Below are 24700 nucleotides of genomic sequence, written 5' to 3' on the forward strand. Positions count from 1 at the left end.
TTCCCCGTGGGGCTGGCAGCCAGCAGTCACCCCCCGAAGAGCGGGGTGCTCTGCGGCAGCTCCTGGGCTCGCAGGATCCGTGCTGAGCCTGGCACGTCAGCGTCACCAGAGCCACCCACGGGGCAGGTCACGGGCCCCGCACAGCTGCCGGGGGACAGAGAGCCATTGCTGAGCACGCACAAGGGCACAGTGTGGGGCTGTCCCCGGCTTCCCTGTCCCCAACTGCTCACCCATGGGAGCCCGGGGACAGGGCTGCAGGGACGGGGGGGCTGGGGACGGGGCAGTGGGACACAGGGGTGCAGGGACAGGGGTGCAGGGACACAGGGGTGCAGGGATGCAGGGGTGCAGGGACACAGGGGTGCAGGGACAGGGGTGCAGGGACAGGGGTGCGGGGACAAAGGGGTGCAGGGATGCAGGGGTGCAGGGATGCAGGGGAGCAGGGACAGGGGGCCTGAGGATGGGGCAGTGGGATGCAGGGCTGCAGGGATGCAGCGGTGCAGGGACAAAGGGGAGCAGGGACAGGGGTGCAGGGACACAGGGGTGCAGGGACGCAGGGGTGCAGGGACAAAGGGGTGCAGGGACACAGGGGTGCAGGGACACAGGGGTGCAGGGACAAAGGGGAGCAGGGATGCAGGGGTGCAGGGATGCAGGGGTGCAGGGACAAAGGGGTGCAGGGACACAGGGGTGCAGGGACACAGGGGTGCAGGGATGCAGCGGTGCAGGGACGCAGGGGTGCAGGGACAAAGGGGTGCAGGGACAAAGGGGTGCAGGGACCCAGGGCTGCAGGGACAAGGGGGTGCAGGGACACAGCGGTGCAGGGACACAGGGGTGCAGGGACGCAGGGGTGCAGGGACGCAGGGGTGCAGGGACAAAGGGGTGCAGGGACACAGCGGTGCAGGGACAAAGGGGTGCAGGGACAAAGGGGTGCAGGGACCCAGGGCTGCAGGGACAAGGGGGTGCAGGGACACAGTGGTGCAGGGACACAGGGGTGCAGGGACACAGGGGTGCAGGGACAAAGGGGTGCAGGGACACAGCGGTGCAGGGACACAGGGCTGCAGCACCACGGTCGCATGCAGGCGTTGCTTCTCAGCCAGCACGCATGCAACAGAGCTCGTCTTCCCAGCCGGCTTGTTAACGACCCGGTATAATTATGAGCTGCTCCGGCTCACTGGCTCGTGCAGCCCCCCGGGAACGGCATCCCTGGGAGGGGAACGTCACACTCGGTCGGATGGGGGACATCCCGGCACAGGGCTGGGAGCTGCTGGGGAAGAAATCCGGGTGCTGGGGAGAGGCAAAGCAGCGCGTTTCCCAGCCGTGCTTCCTATGGTTCCATTCTGCCTGTGGTTTTTTCCCTGTTTCCGACGACCCGGGGTGGATAGATCGGCGCTGCCCATCCTTCCTCTCCCCAGGGCCTCGGGGCGGCAGCCTGCCAGGCATCCCAGCCCTGCTTCAGCATAGGAGGGAGCAAAGTTCATGTGGGCTAGTAAATATTAACCCTTATTTCACACAAAGGAAACCTGGAGAACCCCTCTTTGGTGTTTAAGCCCCACAGACTCGGCTTTTCCCCGGAGAGCGGGAAGTGCTGGCAGCAAACGGCAGCAAAGCACCAAAGCCGAGGGATTTTGGGGGGTTAAGAAGCAAGGCTGAGTCTTCGAAGCCCGTGTAGCCCCGAAAAACCAGCAGCGCATTTGTCCCCAGGCCCCTTTGCAGGGTGTACGTAGGAGGGGAACCTGCAGAAACCCACCCCCAGAGCAGCATCTCTGGGTATACTGGGTATACTGGGAGGACTGGGAGGCTGGGTGCCACCTTGCAGGGGGAGGCGGGGCGGGAGGCGAGCGTGGCCCGGCGGTTACCAGCTGTGCCAGCGTTGCTGTAAATCATGTCGGATCAGTGAAGCTTCATTAAGCCGCGGCGGCGGCAGAGCCGGGGTGGATATTGCAGGGCCGGATCCCAGCTCCGGCGGCGGCTCCGGGGAAACACGGCCGGGGCGAGGACCGTGACACCTCCCCGAGCATCCTCACAGCATCCCTGACCCGCGGCGGGGACACGCGCGTACACACACACACACACGCACGTGGCTTGGCCAGGCACGGGGACACCGTGCACGTGGCCGTGGGAGTCCCCGGGGACGCAGGACGGGATGGCTGGGGCTGCAGCAACGCCTCCAGCGCTGAAAATGGCTCCTCGCGTCCCGCAGGTGCGTGGCCGGGCACCGGCGAGTGGGGAAACTGAGGCCGCGCGGTTGCGGAGCGGTCCCTGCCGCAGAGGCGACCCGGACTCAGCCGGCTCGAGCAGAGCTCTGGGGACGCGGCCGCTAATCAAGCTGCTGTATCTACAGATAAATTGAGGTGTTATTTCTCCAGAGCTGCTAATCTGGGGTACTCTGCCAGCTCTAAATTCAGGCGGAAATAAATCCATCTGTTCTCCCGCTTGGCCGCTAATCCCCCCGGCCGGGGCTCTCCGCAGCAGCCAAGCCTCGCCGCTCGCTCGGCGGGGCTGTAACGCGGCGCAGGACGCGGCTGCAGATCGATATCTCATTTGCTGCTCTCAGAGGAAGGTGACGATGGGTTCTTCACCGATAAATCCTACCCGACAGCGTGGCCCTGGCCGGCGGTGGCTAAAACGTGCCCGCACCGCGGGAGGATCGCGTTGCCGGGCCGGAGCAGGGGATGCTGCAGCATCCTTCCCCGGGGCGATGCGATGCGCGGGGTCAGCCGCCCCCGAGTCCCGGGGACGAAACTCCGGGCGCCGCGAGGCTCCGTGGGCCCAGACGGTCGATGGCACCGGCGGCCGCAGCCAAACCGCTCTGGAGCGGCAGGGAGAAGCTGCCGGCTCGTTTCCCCTCCCGTTAAAGATGACATCCCTGCTGCCTGCCCGCGGGGAGACCTGCGCGTGTGCAGGAGCGAGGAAGACGTGCAGCGGGGCAGGGAGGAAGAGCGGGGCAGGAGGGCATCGCTGCTGGGGGTGGCTCCTTTCCAGGGCAGAGCCTGCTCCTGCAGCTGCAGAGGGCTCAGACGCGTGTGCATGGCTGTGCACAAGCGTGTGTGTGCACAAGAGTCTGTGCACGGGTATGCGTGGGTTTGCACGTTAGCAGTGTGCACGTGTGCAAGAGGGCCTGCACGTATGGGGGCTGCATGCAAGGGGAGCGTGCGCTTGGGTGCGTGGGGGTGCACTTGTGTGGGTGTGCACATGGGGGTGCAAGGATGGGGGTGAGTGCACGGGGGGGGGGTGTACATGGGGATGCACGAGGGTGTTCTTGTGTGTGCATGCACGGGGGGTGCAAGGATGGAGGTGCACGCATGCAGAGCATGCGCGCACAAGAGACGCGTGTGTGGGTGTGCTTGTGCAAGCGTGGGGTGCATATATGCACAGGGGATGTTTGTGTGCGTGCGCTTGAGGGGCACGTGCACGCTGATGCGTGGGGGTGCGTGCATGGGGGGTGCCCACATATGTGGGGGGGGTGTATTTGTGTGCATGAGATGTATGTGGGGGGTGTGCGTGCGTGCGTGCGAGCGTGAGTACACACACACTCCCCACCTTTCCCTCCGCCCCCCCTCCTGTAGCCGATGGCCGGTCCCCAGGGCCGACCCCAGAGCCAGCGCGGGCACCGCTCACGCTAAACGCCCCGTGGGCAGCTGGACCCCCCAGCCCCAGCCCCACAGCCGCCTCCCGGGGGGGACCCCGCAGCCTGGCAGCCCCCACGCTACCCAGGGGGAGGCTGCGGTGCCCCGGGGCCGCGACGGAGGAGCAGCAGCTGAGGGGGCAGCAGCCTGGGGTTTGCGCTCCTGCAGCCCCACACTTGCACCCTGTGCACCCCAGGGTTTGCACCCCACATTTGCACCCTGTGCACCCCAGGGTTTGCACCCCACGCAGCCCCACATTTGCGCCCTGTGCACCCCAGGGTTTGCACCCCACGCAGCCCCACATTTGCACAATGTGCACCCCAGGGTTTGCACCCCACGCAGCCCCACACTTGCACCCTGTGCACCCCACTGTTTGCACCCCACGCAGCCCCACATTTGCACCCTGTGCAGCCCCGTGGCAGCTCAGCCCCATCCTGATCCCCCACACCTGCCTGCAGCGGGGCACGGGCTCTGTCACCCCTTCCCTCTCCAGCACGGGCTGGGGGGCACCCGGCTTACGCTGAGCAACGCGCAGGGATCACCGCCTCGCCCCATCCCCGCCACCGGGGCCGCTCCTGCCGTCGCTGGAACCCCAAGAACCGGCAGCACCCTGTCACCCCGGCACGCTGCGAGCCCCAAAGACCCCCAGCACCCGGGCAAAGGGACGTGACCACGGGAACCGAGGCGCAGCGGGAGCCCGGGGCCGAGCAGCGATGCAGGTGTCCCTCGGCGGGGACGGTCCCCAAGACACGCCAGCTACGGGGACCCCATGGCCGCACGTGGAAGGGTTTGCTGCTGCTGCTGTCATTGCCACCCCCGGGTTTTGAGCTGGATAACGAAGGGGCCTGGCCGAGCGAGCGATGCCGGCGATGAATAAGTGATGGAGCCCTCGGAGGGTCTCTATGGAGACAGCTCGGAGCGCGGTGGGGGCCGCCGGCAGCCCCCGCATCCCCCAGCCGAGGCCGGGGAGCCAGGGCTAAGGAGGGGGGCGAGCGGGAGGGCAGAGCTGCCCCCCGGCAGGGGATCTCCTGACCCCGTGCCCACCGCCATCCCCTCCCCGGGGGAGCTGCTCCCTCCCGTTCCTCCTCCAGGGCTTTTCCCCCGCCGCCGCGGAGCCAGCGCGGCCGGTCGCCAGGGGTGGGCAAGCCCCGGCCATGGTGGCCATGGGCATCTCCAGCCGGGCTGGCAGCGGGTTTTGGGTTTTGCACCCTGGGGGGCTCAGCCCCGCTGGCACACGCAGCCTGTCCCCTGTCCCCTGAGAGCGTCCTGCACGCGTGGGGTCAGAGCACCCACCCACCGCACGCTCAGGGGGACAAGGACAGGTGACATCAGAGAATCACAGAACCCCAGATGGGTTTGGGTGGGCAGGGACCTCCCAGCCCATCCAGTGCCACCCCTGCCATGGGCAGGGACACCCTCCACTAGCCCAGCTTGCTCATCCATGGGGACAGTATGGCTCTGGGGGGACATCATAGGTCTGGGGGGACAGCCTGGCTCTGGGGGGACAGCTGTGTCCAGAGGGACAGCCTGCATCTGGAGGAACGTGCATCTGGGGACAGCATGTATCTGGAAGGACACCACACACCTGAGGGACAGCGTGTTGCGAGGGACAGCACGTGTCTGGAGGGACAGGAGCTGCCTGAAGGGACAGGATGTGCCCAGAGAGAGAGCGGGCATTGGGGGGGACAGCATGCACGAGGGGGGACAGCATGCATTGGGGTGACAGCAGGCATGGGGGGACAGCATGCACTGGGGGGGGACAGCATGCATGGGGGGGACAGCATGCATTAGGGTGACAGCATGCACTGGGGGGGACAGCGTGCATCAAGGGGGTCAGCATGCATGGGGGGGACAGCGTGCATTGGGGGGGACAGCGTGCATGGGCGGGGGGACAGAGTGCATCAAGGGGGTCAGCATGCATTGGGGGGGGACAGCGTGCATGGGGGGACAGCGTGCATCAAGGGGGTCAGCATGCATGGGGGGGACAGCGTGCATGGGCGGGGGGACAGCGCGCATCAAGGGGGTCAGCATGCATGGGGGGGAGAGCATCCTTCGGGGGGGGGCAGCATGCATGGTGGGGGACAGCATGCACGGGGCAGGGGACAGCGTGCATCAGGGGACAGCATCCATCGAGGGGGACAGCGTGCATTGGGGGGACAGCATGCACAGGGGGACAGCAAGCGCCCGGGGGCCAGCACACCCCAGGCACACAGCCCCCTCCCGCTGCGTGCAGCAGGGTGCAGGGTCACCCCCAGCCCCACGGCCCCCCGCTGCGAGTTGTTCGGCCCCAGACAACGGGCTGGGACTCCGGAGAGCGAAGCTTGGAGCCTGACCTGCCACCACCCCCCCGTGCCTCAGTTTCCCCCCAAGAAAACAGCCCCGGACGCCCCCCCCGAACCCCCGGGGCTGCCCCAGGCAGCGGGCACGGCAGCGGGGCGCAGACTGACCCAGCCCGGCGCGACAGGAGCCTCGTTTAGCGGCTTCGTTTGGGTTCGCCTTGGGTTTCCCCCCTTTTATCACCGTAAATCTCCCTTCTGATACATTCCAGGCGCAAAAAATAAATGAAGCATCGGAGCCAGGCGGGCAATGTTCTTCCAGAAGTACTTACGCAAATCGTTAGCGCGCTAATGACTGTGCCATGCCGGCTATTCCAGGTGGCCGAGCGGCAATAAGGAAGACCCCAGACCGGCCCGGGCATACGGAGGATGTGAATTTATTGCCGGATTAAATAAAAGAATAATAGGTGATATCTGCTAGCAACGGGCCGCGGCACTCTGTGCTGGCCCCGCTCCAGGACGTCTGTCACCCGCTCCCTGCGGTCCCCTCCGCTCGCCCGGGCGCTGGGATGGCGTCCAGGGGACAACAGCTTGAGGTGCCACCAGGAGCAGCCCGGGGAAGGGAGACGTGGGGCTGGTGTCCGGCACGTTGGAGACTCCGGAGAAATTCGGTGCACAGGGAACAGGGTGCCAGTCCAGGGCTGAGCCTGACCGGGGATGGGCTGAGCCTGACCCGGGATGGGCTGAGCCTGACCAGAGATGGTCTGAGCCTGACCTGGGATGGGCTGAGCCTGAAATGGGGATGGGCTGAGCCTGACCCGAAATGGGGATGGGCTGAGCCTGACCTGGAATGGGCTGAGCCTGACCCAGGGAGGGGCTGAGCCTGACCCGGGATGGGCTGAGCCTGACCCGGGGATGGGCTGAACCTGACCCGGGGATGGGCTGAGCCTGACCTGGGATGGGCTGAGCCTGACCTGGGATGGGCTGAGCCTGACCCAGGGAGGGGCTGAGCCTGACCCGGGGATAGGCTGAGCCTGACCCGGGGATGGGCTGAACCTGACCCGGGGATGGGCTGAGCCTGACCTGGGATGGGCTGAGCCTGACCCAGGGAGGGCCTGAGCCTGACCCAGGGAGGGGCTGAGCCTGACCCAGGGAGGGGCTGAGCCTGAAATGGGGATGGGCTGAGCCTGACCTGGGATGGGCTGAGCCTGACCCGGGATGGGCTGAGCCTGACCCAGGGAGGGGCTGAGCCTGACCTGGGATGGGCTGAGCCTGACATGGGGATGGGCTGAGCCTGACCCGGGATGGGCTGAGCCTGACCCAGGGAGGGGCTGAGCCTGACACGGGGATGGGCTGAGCCTGACCGGGGATGGGCTGAGCCTGACCTGGGGATGGGCTGAGCCTGACCTGGGGATGCTCTGACCCTCACCTGGGGATGCTCAGCACCGCACTGAAGCGATCCCGGGCTGGGTGCATGTGGCCAGCACAGGTGTCTGTGCCCCTGCCCCCCAAACCTGCCCTCCCCCTCCCGGCACGGACAGGAGGGCGGATTCGGTGGATTTACGGACACCTCGTTCAAAAGAGCCCCGCTGGGCTCCCGCTGCAACCCTCCTCTGGTCCCAGGGACACGAGCACACGCGTTTCCCCGCACGCGCCCTCGCTGGCAGCACCCGCTTGTATTCCTGGGGAGGGACAGCTCTGTCCCCGAAGGCACCACGGCCACCCGGGCGCTACAGCCTGCTACGATGACGCTTTGAGACGTGCTGTGCCTCAGTTTCCCCCTCAGGACCCAACGAGACCTATCCTTAGAACGGGGACAAACGGGGACCCCGGGCGAAATCTCCTTGGAGCCAAATCCGGCCATGAGGATGCTCCAGTCCGGCCAGGGCAGGAGCTGGGATGTGGGCAGGACCGTCCCCAAGACACCCCCCCCGCCCAGGGACCCCGACATGGGGGTGACACCCGGCTCTCGCTCCCCTCCCTCGTGCAGGTTCCCACCGGTGTGCCCAGGATTGTCCCCCTCTCAGGACATCTCTCCGTGGGCGTCCCTTGGCATCCCACGCCCGGGGGGGCCTGCTGCCACCTTCTCTCCTGGCACCTGCCTGCTCCAATTCCCCCTCGTTATCTCTCTTTTGTTAACGATGCATTCACTCGCCAATTTAACCTGGATTAAAACCGGCTCGCTCGCTTGTTCTCCTCCAATTAATTTGTTCGGCGCTTCTATTTCTAAATTAATTCATCAAGTTCTTTGGCAGGGAGAAACAGGCAGCACCCTGGCTCTGCGTGCTGCTCGGGATCAGGATTAATTATCCCGGCGGGAATGACCGAGAGGTGAAGCGGAGCAGGGACTCATCCCGGGACGGGGACCCGGATCCGGGGCGAGCGGCATCCCCTGGACCACCCGCGAGCGTCCCAGCGAGGGAGGCCGTGGGACGGGGGAACCCACGGCTCGGCCCCGTCGCCTCCGCGCTCCCTCGGGAATACGTGACGGGGACAAAATCCCTACGGAACAAAACGTGGCGCCTGCGGGGGGGTCGCCCCGGTCCGCGCCGGGGGCAAGGTGGGGGGGGCCGGGCTGCACCCCGCAAGGGTTAACGCCGGTACGGCACGGGGTGTTCGAGCTAAAAATACGCGGTGACTTTTTCTGTATTTGCTCTAATGAGTCATTCTCTTTAAGTAATTTATTGCTCGTTACATAATCACTTTCATTTTCAGCTGGAGAAAAATGGAATTTTTTTTCCTTTTTTTTTTTTTTTTTTAATGAAAAGGGCATTTAGCAAACCCTGCAGGCGCTCGAGCATCGGCCATTTTCCCAACTCTTCCCCGCATTTTTCCGGCGAAGGGCCGGGACGATGCCGCCGCTGCCGGCTCCTCGGCTCCTTCCTCATCCTCCAGCGAAAGCTTTTCGGGAGCCCGGCGGGCTGCAGGGTGCTGCTAAGGGGGGTGGCTGTGGGTGCGGGGGGCTCCAGCTGTGTGGGGGGGGGGGCAGAGCACCCCGGGGCCAGCTCGGGGAGGGGGGGACGGTGGCACCGAGGAGGCTCCGGGATGGGCTGGAGAGGACGGATCCGCGGTGTCCAGCCCCGGCAAGCGCCCAGCAGCACGGCCCCGAGGGCTGAGCCTGCGCCCCAGCTGTGTCCCAGCACGCCCAGTGTCACGTCCCAGCACGCCCAGTGCCGTGTCCCAGCACGCCCAGTGCCGTGTCCCAGCACACCCAGTACCGTGTCCCAGCACGCCCAGTGTCACATCCCAGCATGCCCAGTGCCGTGTCCCAGCACGCCCAGTGCCGTGTCCCAGCACACCCAGTACCGTGTCCCAGCACGCCCAGTGTCACGTCCCAGCACACCCAGTGCCATGTCCCAGCACGCCCAGTACCATGTCCCAGCACACCCAGTACCGTGTCCCAGCACGCCCAGTGCCGTGTCCCAGCACACCCAGTACCGTGTCCCAGCACGCCCAGTGCCGTGTCCCAGCACGCCCAGTGCCGTGTCCCAGCAAACGCAACGCCACGACCCAGAAATCCCAGCGCTGCATCCCAGCAAGCCCAGTGCCGTGTCCCAGCATGCCCAGTGCCGTGTCCCACCATGCCCAGTACCATGTCCCAGCACGCCCAGTGCCGTGTCCCAGCATGCCCAGTACCATGTCCCAGCACGCCCAGTACCGTGTCCCAGCAAACGCAACGCCACGACCCAGAAATCCCAGTGTTGCATCCCAGCAAACCCAGTATGGTCCCCAGCAATTCCAGTGCCGTGTCCCAACAAACCGAGAGTCACGTCCCACCAAGCCCAGTGCCATGCCCTAACAAACCCAGTGCCGTATCCCAGCAAGCCCAGTATGGTGCCCCAGGAAACCCAGTACGGTGATCCAGCAAGCCCAGTGCTGTGCCCCAGCAAGCCCAGTGCCATGTCCCAGAAATCCCAGTGCTGCATCCCAGCAAGCCCAGTATGGTGCCCCAGCAAAACCAGTATGGTGCCCCAGCAAACTCAGTATGGTGACCCAGCAAGCCCAGCGCTGTGTCCCAGTAAGCCCAGTGCCGTGTCCTAAGAAGTCCAGCGCCGTATCCTAGCAAGCCCAGTGCTGCATCCCAGCAAGCCCAGCGTTGCATCCCAGCAAAACCAGCATGGTGCCGCAGAAAACCCGGTGTTGTGTCCCAGAAATCCCAGTGCTGTGTCCCAGCAAGCCCAGTGCCGTGTCCTAACGAGTCAAAGGGAAGCCACAGGGAAGGGGACCCACCTCAGCACTGGGGGTGAATGGGGGGCTCTGGCCCAGGCCCCCTGCGACTGGGGGGGGGGTCTACCGGCGGGGGGGTGGGAACCCCCGCTCCCCTACCCCTGCCAGCCCCCACTGCAGGCAGCTGCCCGCTGCCTGCCACCGAGGTGGGGGGAAAAGTCTGGGGTTTGGAGCTGCAGACTAGGAATTAACTACACCAAATGTTTTATTTGTGTAGAAACGCAATTATGCTAATTAAAGCATATCTGTAATTACAGCACTTAGTGGCCCGTAAGTGCACAAGTGATTCCGGTGACTGAGGAGGAGCTGGAAACCTGGAGGGCGGCTCAGCCCTGGAGCTAGCGAGGTCCTCGGCAGGACGAGAGCCCGTGTCCCCACGGGAGGTGACAACGGTGACCTCGGTGCCTGCAGAGCTGGCAGCTGCCCGGGCTCTGCCGGGAAACACAGGCAGCGGTCTCGGGCAGGGCACGGGGGCGAGCTGGGGCTCGTCGCAGAGGATGCTCGGAGGGCAGGGCAGATCGGTACCCACAGCCGCATCTCGGCACGAAGATCTTCGGGTGCGACGGCAAACGGCAGGCGATGCCGCCAGCACCCGAGGGACGGGCGAGCGGGGGGCAAATCCCCCCCTCGCTGCGAGAGGCTCCCCAGGGAGCGTGCGGCGGCACGGGGCAGGGTGGGCATCACCCCAGCTGCAATGTGGGGGGGGGGTGCACAGCCCGGGGTGGGCACCGGCACCCAGGCAAAGGGCGGCGGAGGGAGAGGCCAGCGTGAGCGAGGCAGAGGAGGGAGCGGGATGGGAGGCCCCGCGCCGCAGGCGGCCAAGGCTCGAGACCGTATCTGGAAGGGAGGAATAAATGGGAAGCAGAGGAGCACGACAGCCGGAGCACCGGCACGCCGGCCAGATGGACCCGCGGGCTGGCCGGGATCCGGTAACTCGGCCTCCGGGCAAAGGCAACGCGGGAGATCGCGTCTGCGACGGCGGGACGAGGACCGGGGTGGGTCAGAGGGGAGATGCTGAGGGGACACGGGAGAGCCTGGAGCAGAGGGAGCAGCAAAATCGGGGTGTTTGGGGCTGGCGGAGCAGGAGGCATCGGCGGGGAGCTCCGGGGTCCCTGCACACCTGGGACACCTCTCCCCCATCCTTCAGCGGCGAAGAGCACGCGGAGGCAGGCAGCCTCCCACGCTGGCACCTGCCGACTCGCGTTTCATCTTCCCCAACCTCAAGCGGCGGCAGAAAATTGCCTGTTTACTGCAATCGCCGAGCCTGAAGCTGGAGAATTTCATCGTGCGCATCCGAGGGACGGATCGCGACATAGGGCGCCCCGTGGTTAAGCACCTCCGTGGCATCCGCGGGCAGGATGGGCAGGGGTGGCTGCCGAGCGCCCGTGTTTAATTTGGAGCCGTCGTCAGCTCCGGGTAATTACGAGCCTGCATATTAATGGGCAGGTGCTGCAGGATGCAGGGCGGTGACACGCCAGCTGGCAGGAGCGCGGGAGGGAAGGGGAACGGTGGCACCAAAGCCTTGCCGGGTGCGATTTATTTGCTTAACAAACGCATCGAGCCCTAAGTGCCTTCGATAAGTCTGCAGGAGCGTTGAGCTCTGTTTGCACGGCAAACGCGCTTCCCCGGGTCTAGCCCTTAAGCGTTAGGTCCTGCGCAGGCAGCTGCCTGTGCTGCCAGGCTGGAAGAGCAGCTCCCTGGGGCTTCGAGGAGCCACAGGAATGCAGCCCAGCCCTGCCTGACGGGGCTGGAAAGCCTGGCAGCCCTGCCTGCCTGCCTGCAAATCCATATCCCCACTGCACGGCAGCCCTGCCTGCCTGCCTGCAAATCCATATCCCCACTGCATGGCAGCCCTGCCTGCCTGCCTGCAAATCCCCATCCCCATTGCATGGCAGCCCTGCCTGCAAATCCATATCCCCATTGCATGGCAGCCCTGCCTGCACATCCATATCCCCACTGCATGGCAGCCCTGCCTGCAAATCCATATCCCCACTGCATGGCAGCCCTGCCTGCCTGCCTGCAAATCCCCATCCCCACTGCATGGCAGCCCTGCCTGCAAATCCATATCCCCATTGCATGGCAGCCCTGCCTGCCTGCCTGCAAATCCATATCCCCATTGCATGGCAGCCCTGCCTGCCTGCCTGCAAATCCATATCCCCACTGCACGGCAGCCCTGCCTGCCTGCCTGCACATCCCCATCCCCACTGCATGGCAGCCCTGCCTGCAAATCCCCATCCCCACTGCATGGCAGCCCTGCCTGCAAATCCATATCCCCACTGCATGGCAGCCCTGCCTGCCTGCCTGCAAATCCCCATCCCCATTGCATGGCAGCCCTGCCTGCCTGCCTGCAAATCCATATCCCCACTGCATGGCAGCCCTGCCTGCAAATCCCCATCCCCACTGCATGGCAGCCCTGCCTGCCTGCCTGCAAATCCATATCCCCACTGCACGGCAGCCCTGCCTGCCTGCCTGCAAATCCCCATCCCCATTGCATGGCAGCCCTGCCTGCCTGCCTGCAAATCCCCATTGCATGGCAGCCCTGCCTGCCTGCCTGCAAATCCCCATCCCCACTGCATGGCACCCCAAGACGCCAGGACCCAGCTCGCTGGAAGCAGGACGATAGCCCTGAGCCCCCGGCAAATCGTCCCCAAGGGGAGACACCAGGAATGTCGGGTGACACGAGGAGCTTTGCATGGCAGCACCGGAGCAGGGAGGAGAGGAAAACCCAAGTGCCACCGCCTTGGGGACCTCCAAGCGAGGGCACCGGCACCCCGAGGGATCTGTGCCCACGCCGCAGCCCCGGCACCGAACCAGGCAGGAGCAGCGCCGGGTGCGGTGAGGGGGGAGTGGAGGAAACACACGGTTACCCCGAATCTCTGGGGATTTGTCCTTGGATAAATGCAGCGTTACAGACTCTGCCAACTCATCTTTCAATTAGTAGGTTTAGTTGATAACCAGGGGAAAAAAAAGAAAAAAAAAAAAAAAGCAGCCGGAGGTGGTGTTCTAGTGTGTGTGCGTTATCTTCTCAGCACTGGCGGCGGGTTTAGCCCTTTCCTGGCTTTTTTCCCCTTCCCCAAGCCCCCTCCTCATCCTGCTCATCCCTGCCCAGCACCGAACCGGGCTCAACCCCACATTTGGGGGGTCCGGGGTCCCCTCCAGCTGCTGCCATCAGCAAAATGCCATGGGAATGGAGCAGGACCCCAGGATCCCACCGCTGCCGTCCACGCCCCATCCCTCCCTGGGGGATGCCCCTCCCGGAGCAGGGATCCTCTCCCGGGTTGCAACACCCCGGATTTCTCACCGAAACCTCCATGTGCCACCACGGTGCCAGCGGCAGCCGCTCACCGGGCCAGCTTCCCTCCAGAATGAGCCAGGTCTCAACGACGGGGAAATAAATGCAGCACGTTCCCCTCGCGGGCACCGCGCAAACACAAAATATTAATACCGGCAAGAGCAAGCCCGGGGATCTGGACTGTCAGGGCAGGGAAGGGAAAGGATGTGGCTAAACGATGCTCGTGGCTTTGGGGATGGGGGATGCAGGTACCAGGGCTGGCACAGGCGTCAGCGGGGGAACGGGGCTGCTAGAGGGGTGCAGGGACACGCTCGCCCCCCCCCGGGACCAGGGGTGTACCACCGGCCGCCACAACGCCCCGGGGATGGCAGCGCATCTTGCTCCTTAATCAAGCGACGAAGCGGGTTTTATGTCTGACCAAGCCTCCTACGCAAGGGGCAGACGCTTTCCCCTGGCTCTCTCTCCTCTCCGTCTCTCTCGGGGGGTGACGGGGGCAGCGGTGGCAAGGGACAGACCCCTCCCTTGGTGGGGCACCGGTGCCGTCCCCAGCTGTCCCTTGCAGGGGGGACACGGGTCCTGACACCGATGGGAAGGCCGGGAAGGCGGGCAGCTCGACCCCGGGATGGGCACGGAGATGCCGCATCCTTCCGTGATGGTCCCTGGTGCTGCCAACCCCCCCTCGGCACCGGCTCTTCAATCAGCTTCGGCAGGGAGGCCAAATCCTGCTGTCGGTGCGGCCGGCGCTGGAGCGGGTCAGGCTGCTAATGCTGGATTGCCCTTTCCATGAATTAATGGCTTTTCAGCTCTCTCTGCCGTGCCGTGCCCGGCCAGGGCGCTGGCAGCCGGGTGCCACCCGCCAAGTGTCCCCATCCCCTTCCCTTCGGGGGGGTCCCCATCGCAGGGTCCGGTTCGCTGCGGTGCCAGGATCCGACCGAGGGGCGCAGGGGAGGACGGAGCGGGGAGGGATGAGACGGGGTCCCGGGGCAGCACCTCAGGTCCTCTTGGCAGCACCGTGCCCCGCTGCTGCGCCCGCAGATTTGGGGGCTGCGGGAGGGACGGAGGGAGGGGAGTGGGGGGCACGGCCGGGGGTTTGCTCCCCATCGCACTCCCAGCTCCGATGCACGAGCGATGCACGAGCGATGCACGAGCGCGCCTGACTCTGCGCTTCTGGTGGAGCTGCGGGCTGCCAGCCCACGGACCTGCTGTCCCATCTCCCTGCCAGCACCGCGGGGTGGGGGGGTCCCCAGCAGCGCCGCGGGCCCCTGCCAAGCCTCCGCCTCCGCAGAGCCCCTCCATCCTCACCGAAACAGCCGCGGCCGCAGCCCACCCACGCGCCCCGGGAACCGGCTCCCACGCTATTCCCCGGGGGGAAGAGACCCCCTTTCCCTCCTCGCATTCCCACGGGAGCGGTGCAGCGGGACAGCCTGCTCCGGCTCCGCAAAGAGGGGGTGACGATCACGGCTGGAGCCGGGGCGGGGGGGCCCAAGGACGTGTCCCCACCGCTGCCCTGACGCGGTTCACGCAGCTCCCAGGGTTAGGGAGGGCACCGGTGCCCCCTCCCAGCCAGCCCGCGGCACAGCGCGGCACGTATCCTGCCCCGGTGCTCCCCGGGGGCTGCGGGCAGCCCTGGGGTATCCCATCCATCTGGCGGGGGCAGGATGGGAGACGGGTGCCTGGCAGGGAGGCCGTGCCCAGGGGTGTCATTTGCCTGGGGACAGCCCGCACCCCCCCCCCCCCCACAGTCCCATCGGCCCCTCCCCGAGCCCCCCTGGGGCTCCCACCGCCGGCAGCCCCTTTTCCCGCAGCATCCTCCGGAGCGGGTGCTTGCTTGGGTCTGCAGCCGCCTCCGCTCCGCACCCCGGGGCTGGCCAAGGGAAACCAGCACCCGAAGGGCACCTTAGTGCTTATTTTGGGGGATGCTCGACCCTCAGCAGCTGGGCTGGGGTTTCCTTTGGGGCAGGAGCCCGGCTGACCTCGAGCATCCCCCACATAAACTCCCCCCCGCCAGCATCTCACGGCTTCTCTGTGAGGGGTGGCTGCACAGCCAGACCCAGCCCAAACACCCCGTCCCGGGGGTACGGCAGGGCGGCAGCGCCCGCGGCGCGGGCAGGCGATACCAGGCTCGTGAGAAACCCCATAATTAACAGACTGCGGCGCTCCGCTGGAGGAGCCCAAGCCTCCGACGGTGCAGAGCACTGGAGGGGACCAAGGGGAAATAAAAGAGCAAAAATTTAATTAACAAAGGTCATGACGCTCCTGGCTCACACCGCTGAGCCTGCCCCAACCCTCTCCCTCCCGAGGGACCCCTGGGATGCCCCGCAGCCGAAGGCAGCCGCGGGAGGCCATGGGGAGAGGGGCCGGTGCAGGCACGCAGCCGCAGGGCTCTGCCGTTGCTGTGGGCGGCTGCAGGCACGGGCTGGAGCAACCAGAACCCTCTGCGAGTAAACGCAGCGTGCCCAGGTGCCCATCACCCTGGCGTCTGACGCCGAGACGACCCCACAGCCAACCCGTGGGCTCGCCGCAACTTCTCCCACCTTGAGATCTGCTTTGCCCCCCCCGCCCGGCTGCACAGTGCCCCCAGCCCAGCCCCAGCTTTAGCAAAACACTCGAGTTTCGGGGGTTTCACCCACGAGCGTTTGCTGACGCAGCGTCGGTCCCACTCCCCGGGTGAAGCCGGGAAGGGTGGGAGACGAAGCCACCCACGGCGGCAGGGCCCAGCCGTGCGCCAGCTCAGGCGGGGGGGAGCACGGGGAGACCCCCGGGGCCGCGCTGCCAGGCAGCCTGCTGTGCTGAGGGAGCAGAGCGAGGGTGCCCAGGTCCCCGTCCTGGGAAAGCCAGCCCTAGCCCTAGCCCTAACCCTAACCCTAGCCCTAGCCCTAAACCTAGTTCTAGTCCTATCCCTAATCCTAACCCTAACCTTAGACCTAGCCCTAGCCCTAAACCTAACCTTAGCCCTAACTCTAATTCTAAACCTAACCTTAGCCTTAACCCTAACCCTAACTCTAACCCTAACTCTAACCTCATCCATAGTTCTAACCCTAACTCTAAGCCTCACCCTAAGATTAGGCCTAGCCCTAACCATAACCCTAACCTTAGCCCTCACCCCAACCCTAAACCTAACCTTAGCCCTAGCCCTAACCCTGAACCTAACCTTAGCCTTAACCATCACCCTAACCCTAGCCCTAGCCCTAACCGTAACCCTAACCTTAGCCCTAACCCTAATCCTAACTCTAATCCTAATCTCAGCCCTAGCCTTAGCCCTGAGCATAACCCTAACCTTAGCCCTAGCCCTAACCCTAACCTTAGCCCTAGCCTTGACCATAACCCTAACCTTAACCCTAACCCTAAACCTAACCTTAGCCTTAACCCTAACCCTAACTCTAACCCTAACCCTAAGCACAGCCTTAGCCTTAGCCTTAACCTTGGCCCTAGCCGCACAGCAGCCGGAGGGAGGCCAAGCCCAGCAGAGCCGCAGCCCGGAGCAGCCCCGCACCCCAACTTCCCGCCTGAGCAGAACCCCCAGATGCTGCAGAAGGACCGGGGAGGGGGGGGATCCCCACGTCCCGCAGCTCCCCGGGATGATCACGCTCAGGACCAACGAGCCCCCCGGCCCCCGCTAAGCCGCGGGTCCCGTGGCCGGTGGCCGGCAGCCGCAGCCCGGCCGGCAGCAGGAGCTCCCGGCTCCGCGGCGGTGACAGGGCAGAGATTTCTTGCCTGGAGCAGCTGATAATAAAATCATTAGGGGGTGCATCGTCGCCCCGCTCGAGCCAGGACAGGAGACGCTTTGCTGGTACTGACGCCTCTCCCCATTGCCGGAGCCGCCTTGCCCGACCCTGATTTCTTATTTAAAGCCTTCGCGGCTTCCACCTGCTTTTTCCACACGGGAAGGATGCTGCCATCGGCCTGGCTGTCTTACCGATAGTAAAAAAATGGGAAAAGGCCCCATTTTCTGGAAAGCGGTGAAAAACGCGGCAGCAGCCATGGCTTGTGTCCTTCCAGCCGGGCTCCAGCGGAGCAGTGGCTCAAGGACAGGGGTGCGGAGCCATCCTGGCCGCGGGACCAGGGGCACGGGGCAGCCCCGCCGTTATCCCCTCGCAGAGAATAAACCCCAGCCGGGAACGTGCTGCGAAGCCATCCCGACACCCCAGTTCCACCCGGAGGGGAGCAGAGGCTCCGGCTAGAAACGGCGCATCCCCTCGTCCCCAAGCCCACGCCAGCTCCATCAGCGTGACATCCTCAGCGGCCGGATCGATCCCACCGCTTGGCAGGGCTGCTTGCCGCGGGAGCCAGGCTGGGTGCCGTCCAGGCCAGCCAGGGCTCGTGCCCCGGGGCTACGGCTCCCCGGATTCCCCTGGCAGGAGCCGGTTCCGGCAGCCCTGCCTGTACCTTGCCCCCGCAGGCAGGAGCACGAGGGCTCTGCTGCAATGGGGCGAGGTTCGGGGTGCCCGGCAGCGAGGAGGGGTTTGCACGGAGGCTTTGCAGAGGGGAGCATCAGCATCTTCACCCCGTAGCGACCAGACCCTGAACCTCAGGGGAGCGGGGACAGGTCCCCCGCCGGAGCCGCCTGCCCCGGGGCCACATCTGCCCGCGGCCATGGGGAGCGCAGCCGCATTTGGCCAGAACAGCTCAAGGGAAGAGGAGGGGAAAAGCAGCCCTCCGCCCGTCTTAGCCTTTCAAATGCTCATTATAAATAGCTCCTCCGTGTCTTCTGAGTCACCGAACTGGGAAGGGGCTGGGAAGCGATTACAAGGCAGGGGAGGCTTTCTGGCTAAGTCATCACTTCTGTGACGGGGCTGCACCGGCAGCTGCCGTTTGCCTTTTCCCTCCTCGGGCGCAGCGGTCCTCCAGCGCATCTGGCGAGCAGAGGGCTTCGGGGATGCCGAAACACGCTGCGAAGCCGTCCTCGCCAGCCGCAACGCCCGGGCCAAGCCCTGACCCCCACCCCCCCCCAGCCCCAGCCAAAAAAATCAGGTTTTAATATTTCCTGTGGGAAATGCACCCATCTGAAACCACCTCCTTTTCCTATTTGATTTGTTACAGAAAACACAGGCTGACAAAGACCCAGAAGGCTTGAACCCACCCAAAATGCTCCCTGCAAGCTCTCAAGTCATCCTTTCCCCTCTGCCTCCCCACGCTGGCGTTGCAGGCAGGGCTCTGCCAGACCGTGCCAGGGCAGGCAGGGCGCAGGATTTGGGGACGGGAGCGGGACCAAGGGCTGCTGCTGCCAAATAACCGGCCCCCACGGGGGGACATTTCTGAGCCGACACTCGGGGAGTCCCACAAGCTGCTGAGCTAGTCCGTCCCCTGAGGATGCTGCGTGGGTGACAAGGTTTGGGGACACCTTCCTGCTGCCTGGGGATGCCACAACGTCGGGGACCACCATCGACGGGGAACGGCTGCCCGAGGACCAGCCGGAGACCCCTGACCCAGGCTCCAACCCCCCAAAGCAGCAAATCGTGGGGTCGTCACCCATTGCAAGGCAGGCGAGACCCCCACCCACCCTCAACACCTCGACGGGGGGGGGATGCGAGCTGCCAGGCTGCCCGCTGCCTGCGCTCTGCCGGCTCTCCATCACCTAACCCCCCCCCCCCGCCCGGTGCCGTGCCGACGGAGCCACAGCAGCAGACAAAGCATCTCCCGGCGCCCTCCATCCCCCTCGCTCCCCCCTCCAGACAGGCCCATCCATTAAGGAAGACAGCTCAGCCTTTTGCAGGAGAAAGCTGGACAGACAGAAAGTCCCAGGCAGCTCCGGGCCCTGCCTGCATTTCTGGCCGCAGCCCAGCGCAGCTCTCGGCGAGCCACGTGGGAGCCGGGAAGGAGACAAAAGCGAAAGCAGGGACCGGGGTCGGAGGAGAGCGGGAGGCAGGAGGGATTCCCAGAAAGGGCTGCCGCATCCACCCCTGCCCCGGGGAATCCTGCATCCCCCACGGAGGAGCTGCCGGAGAGCTGGCTGCCCGCCCCGCATGGATGCTCGTCCTCCCGGAGCTGATGGAGCAGCGCGGATCCCGGGGGGCTCGGCTGGAGACGATGCAGCCCCTCGCCGGCCGAGCCGCCGGTGGTGCCGCCCCGGGCCGCGGTGTGCCAGCCTGCCCGGCGGAGCAGGGGCCGGCCTGATTGCCTGCATCTGCACTAGCACCGGAGGTTAACTCCCCGACACGGTAAAACCACTCGCTGCTCCGAAGCTGGGGATGCTCAGGGGGATGTCCCGGGGCAACGGAGAGGAAGCTCCTGGCCCACCCAGGGGACCTCCCCGGGCACAGAGATGTGCAGGGTGCCAGGAGCTTCCTGTCCATCCTCTCTGCAAGGCACCTCCGAGCTCCAGGGCCGGGTGCCCACGCGGGCGGGTGATGCTGAAGTGCCCCAGACACCCCCCAGCAGCAGGCTGTGCGAAAGGCGGAGGCACGGACAGCCTGAGGCTCCGCACCACCCTGCAGAACATCGCACGCAGCCGCGTGCAGGGCCCGAGGAACCCAGCAACGGGGACCAGGCTGCCCGAACCCCACCGAACCCCTCGGCCCCGGTAAGCGGGTGCCCGGTGAGGAACACAGCCACCCCGGCTACGCCGGACGGGGCGATGGAGTCGGTATTTTCTGCGGCACTTTAAACATGCAACCTGGGGACGGGCAATAACCACGAGGCAGAGGTTCGGGGCGGGCTGCGGCAGCTTGGCAGCCTCTCCTCGGCTTCGCAGGTGCTCAGAGACCTCCAAAAGGCACCCGAAACGCTTTGCCAGGCGGCTTGTGCCCTCCGTGTCCCAGCCGGCATTGCTTCCTGGGTACCTGCAGAGTTAACGCCACCGGAGCAAGCCACAGAATCACGGTTTGGGTCGGAAGGGACCTTTAAAGGTCACCTAGTCCAACCCCCACAGATGCCACCCCCCTGCCGCCAGCGCTGCGCTTCGGGCCGTGCTCCGGGAGAGGAGCGGGGAGTAACGGTGAGGATGCACGAGGTGGGGAGGGACCGGGGGCTCCTGCTGATGTGTGTGTGGGGGCCACGCAGGCAGTGACAGGTAGGGACATCAGCAGCATCACGAGTGTCACCTCATGCCTGCAGCCCCTCCCCTGGGCACCCCCCGGGCCAGGACCCCGGAGGAAGAGGCTCCCAGGGAGGTAAAAAGGGGATGGTTCATTACACATCGCCCTTGCACAAGCCTCGATGGGGACACACCGTCCGGGTCCTGGCATCGACCTGGAATAACCAGCACGGAGCCTAACGCAGCCCTGCAAAGACACCTCAGGACCATCCTTGTCCCCTCCTGGGACACCGGGTCCCTCCCTGTGCCAGCGCCCGCTCAGCTGGCCGTGCCCCGGGCAGGACAGAGCCCCTTGTCCCAGCTGCGGCAGCAGCCACGGTCCCTCCTCCATCGCGCGCCTGGCACCGACCCCGTCACTGGGCCAGCGCTGAGCGTGGTGACACTCGGCCGGTTCACACATCCCTGTGTCTGCTCCTGCCAGGCAACTGCCAGAAGCGAACCAGGCAGCGGAGAGAGCTGGACGAGGAGCAGGCAGGGCTGCCTGCTCCCTGAAGGAAGCCCTGACCTCTTCCCAGCCTCCGCTGAGCCGGGTCCTTCCCTGCAGGGATGCTCAGAGCATCGTCTCCTCCTCCGCGTTTTCAATCCGCAGAGCTCGGCTGCTTCTCCCCCAGCCCCGGCTGCTGTCGGCTGCCGCGAGAGCAGCAGCTCCGGGTACCCTGGCATCCCACCCCGCCGCTAACCGGGTCAGGAGCCGCCCGCCTGGGAACACACTTCCCACCGGGGAAAAAAAGAGGAGGAAATGGGTTAAAACGTGACCTGGATAACACAAAATGGCACTTGACTGGCTGCCACCCGACGCTCCCCTGCGATAAATCAGAGCTCATCAACCACGCACGTGGGAGACCTGGCCCACCGATGGATCTCGGCCCCACGCAGCATCCCCAGCCTGGCAGCAGCACTCTGCGAGGGCGGGCATCGGCATCGCCGGGTTCTGCTGGCAGCGCGCAAGACAAGCCAGCGCTAAACAACGCGGGGCTGGAGCAGAGGCAGAGAGCAGGCAGCATCACCCCGCAGCCGAGTGCTGAAGGGGCAGCTGGCTGCACGGGCAAGGGCATCGTCTGAAAGCTCTTGGGAAGCTTTTCCATCTCTATACGTCCCCCAGGGCATACGGGAACAGGGACAAACATCTCCTAGGAAGGACGTGAGGTGATGTCCTGGGTAAAAAGGGGAAGCATCTTGGCTCACCGTTCCTGCCTCTCCTGCCCTGGGCGGCTCGAGGGGCGCAGCCGCTCTGGCTGCACTAAGTTTCTATAGCATCTACCTTTCTTAAAAGCCATTAAACAGCAGCTGCAAGTCAGCAGAGGCGTTCCAGCCGGAGGAAACGTGGAGATAGCATGGCATTTCAAGACCTTTGTGTGTTTTGCTTAAAGAAAAGGACATGGGCACATGTTCTGGCGGCAGCATGAAAGGATCTCTGCAGGGAACAAAGCGAGCACCAGAGAGCCAGCCAGGAGAGCCGGGGAGGGGGAAGGATGCCGCCCGCAGAGGAGGGTGGACCCAGCACCCACGGCAGCGTAGGGGTGCCTCTGGAAGGGGGGTCTAAGCCCCACAGCACGTGTAGGCAGGACAGATTTTGTAGAGAGAGGCAAACTTCTTCAGCTGAAGGTCACCTCGTGAAGGTGCGAAAACCTGGTGATGCCGGAGGGAAACGTGGGGCTGGGGCAGGAACGGGCGGCAGGTTCCCTCGCGCCCCGATGGTTCTGTAATCACCTCAAGCACCCGCTCCAGGAGACCTGAGGCTGCTCCTGGGCACATCCGCGCACGGCGAGGCGGCTCCTGGGAGCGGTGGTCCCGGCGCAGGCTGCCGAGCCAGGCAGTTCGGCCCATGCCTGAGCACATGGAGCTGGCACCGCCAGACAAAGGAATCCAAGCAGCGAGCAGCCTTCCTCCTCGTCCCCTTACACCCGCATCCCTTCCCCGCCGGATCGGCTCACCCCTCCGCAACGTGGGGTCTGATCCCAGCAGCCACCGAGGGGAGGGGCAAGGGATCGGGAGCACCCAAGATCTCTCGGTACCCGGGAGGCAGAGCACCCACGTATTGCGAATCGCCTGTGCACAGCCTGCAACCCAGCAGCTGTGGAGCCTCGTGAGCGCTACACACGCGCGCGCGCGCAGAGCCGGGGGTCTCCGCCATCCCTAGCTGAGCCCGTGGGCGATGGGAATTCAGGCACCGCATGCTTCCCGTTAGCCAGCTCGGCCCCTCTGCCCACGTGGGCTCTCCGGAGCATCACCCTTCAGCGCTTCCAGGGAGCACTGTCATCCCTCAGCAAGGTCACCCCTCACTCGCACGCAAAGCCCCTCGTGCCTGCATCGCAGAACGAGATCCCCGTGATTCCCGGAGCCCCTTCCCCACCTCGCTGCATGCCAACAGGCGCAGGCAACACCAGGACCCCCAGACCTGTTGCGTGGGTGGGTGTGCGGGGGGTAGCTTCTCTCGCCCCGCGTGGAGCTGCCGAAACCACGATTCAGAGGCCTGACCTGCATTTCACAAAGTCACCCGGGGCCCCCCAGCCCACCGGGAGACCAGGAGCCTTTCACCCCCGCAGGAAATCGCCGTGGGGCTCGGGTGGCGAGGGAAACGGGGAGACGCTGTTCACATCAGCCCTCCGGCACTGAGCCCTTCAGCCAGCGATGACCTGCCCTGGGCTAACAGAGGTGGCTGCCGGGGAAATGGGGGGGGGGGGGCAGGTCGCAGCCGCTTGTCATTCCCCCACCACCCCCTCCCCGCCAGTTGGCAGGCAGGAGGAACTTTTTCCTGCCTCCCCTCTCCCCAATGGCTCCCTCACTCCTTCACCCGGCATCACCCCCGGAGCATCCCTCCCTCTCGGCGCGGTCCCCCCCTCCCCTCCATCCCCGGTGCCGCCGGGAGGGGACTCACAGGTCAGACGCGGCCGCCTGGTACGGCTGGCTCCGGCAGAGGATGGAGTGTCCGCAGCCCTGGCCCATGGCTCCGCATGCTTCGGCAGCCCTGCCAGGCGGGCGGCGGGGGCTCGGCGAGGACTGCCGGCGGGTTGCGGACAGCGAGGAGCCGCCGCTGAACCCGGCTCTCGGTGCCGGCTGGGAGCGGAACCTCCCGCCGCGTTCGGCGAGGGTGTCTCCAACCCGCCGCTGTCACCGAGCCCGATGCAGCGCGCCGAGGCGTGCGGGAGGGGAGGGCGGAGGGGGGGGGGGGGGGGGCGCCGCTGATTGACGGCGCCGCTGCGGCTCCGCGGGGCTGGGCGGGGGCCGAGCCGCTCCCGCGGAGGGGCCGAAGGGGTCCGCACCTGCCGCCCGCCGCCGCCCGCCGCGGGTCGCGCCCGGCCTCGCCCGCCGCGCCGCGCCGCTCCGAGGGGCCGCCGCCTTTGTCTAGCGAGGCACACGCTGGCCCTGCCCGCCCCCGCGCTCCCGCAAGCAGCTTCCTTCCCCGGGGGCACCGGGCAGTGTGGGGCAGCACTGGCCCACAGGGAGGTCCCTGCCCCAGGGGTGCTGGGCAGCACCCGACCCACAGGTCCCTGCCCCAGGGATACTGGGGAGCACTGGTCTCACAGGTCCCTGCCCCAGGGGTGCTGGGCAGCACCTGACCCGCTGGCGGGTTCCTTCACCGGGGGCACTGGGTGGCATCGAGCAATGTCAAGCAGCACTGGCCCACAAGCAGGTCCCTGCCAGGGCAGTACACTCCTGCAAACAGGTCCCAGCCCAGGTAATACCGGGGTGGCTGTGCCCCCCCCCCCGCCCCGAGAGCTCCCTGCCCAGGCCATCCAGGCAGCGTGGAGCTGCTGGCTGCAGGATGCTGCCCACTGCATTGCTCAGCTGGGGCCAGGAGCAGGGAGGGGATGCTGAGCCCCTGGCCACCCCACACGGGTGTGCCCCCAGCTTGAACCTGCCCCGGGCCCCAGCCCGCTCCCAGGCAGGGCTGCAGTGGAGGAGCTGGAGCCTCCCAGGTGCCTGCAGCACCGCTCCATGCTTGCGCCCATGCTGTCACCTCCTGAATTAGCACAGCTTCCTTCTGGGAGTCTTGCTGAACACCCAGCCCTTTGCACGTGTGCAGCACCGAGCAACGCCGGAGCTTGTCTTGGCCGGGCTGGAGTTGCCGCTGCATTGTCCATTCAGGCTTGCAGGACATCGAGCCGGTTTGTGCCCCACGGCCACACCAGGTTCTCCTGCCCTGGGCCTCCCTGGGCTGTCAGGGTGAGCAGGGACGGTGGCAGAGTGGCTGGAGAAGGGCAATAGCTGCTCCAGTGCCAGCCCCGGCCGTGCTCTCCAGTCGGGG

At 65.8% G+C, this 24700-nt stretch overlaps 1 protein-coding gene across 1 annotated transcript in view; it reads right to left on the reverse strand.

The window, feature by feature from the left end:
• PDE2A (phosphodiesterase 2A) overlaps positions 1-23596 on the reverse strand; it is a 65744-nt gene extending 42148 nt beyond the window's left edge. The window contains exon 1 of the mRNA XM_054806870.1: positions 23330-23596. Within this exon, the coding sequence (XP_054662845.1) occupies positions 23330-23397 (68 nt within the window). The 5' untranslated portion in view covers positions 23398-23596. The remainder of the gene's footprint in view (positions 1-23329) is intronic.
• Between the last annotated feature and the right edge of the window lie 1104 nt (positions 23597-24700).

The sequence above is a fragment of the Grus americana genome, chromosome 1, assembly GCF_028858705.1.
Source record: "Grus americana isolate bGruAme1 chromosome 1, bGruAme1.mat, whole genome shotgun sequence".
Taxonomy (NCBI): domain Eukaryota; kingdom Metazoa; phylum Chordata; class Aves; order Gruiformes; family Gruidae; genus Grus; species Grus americana.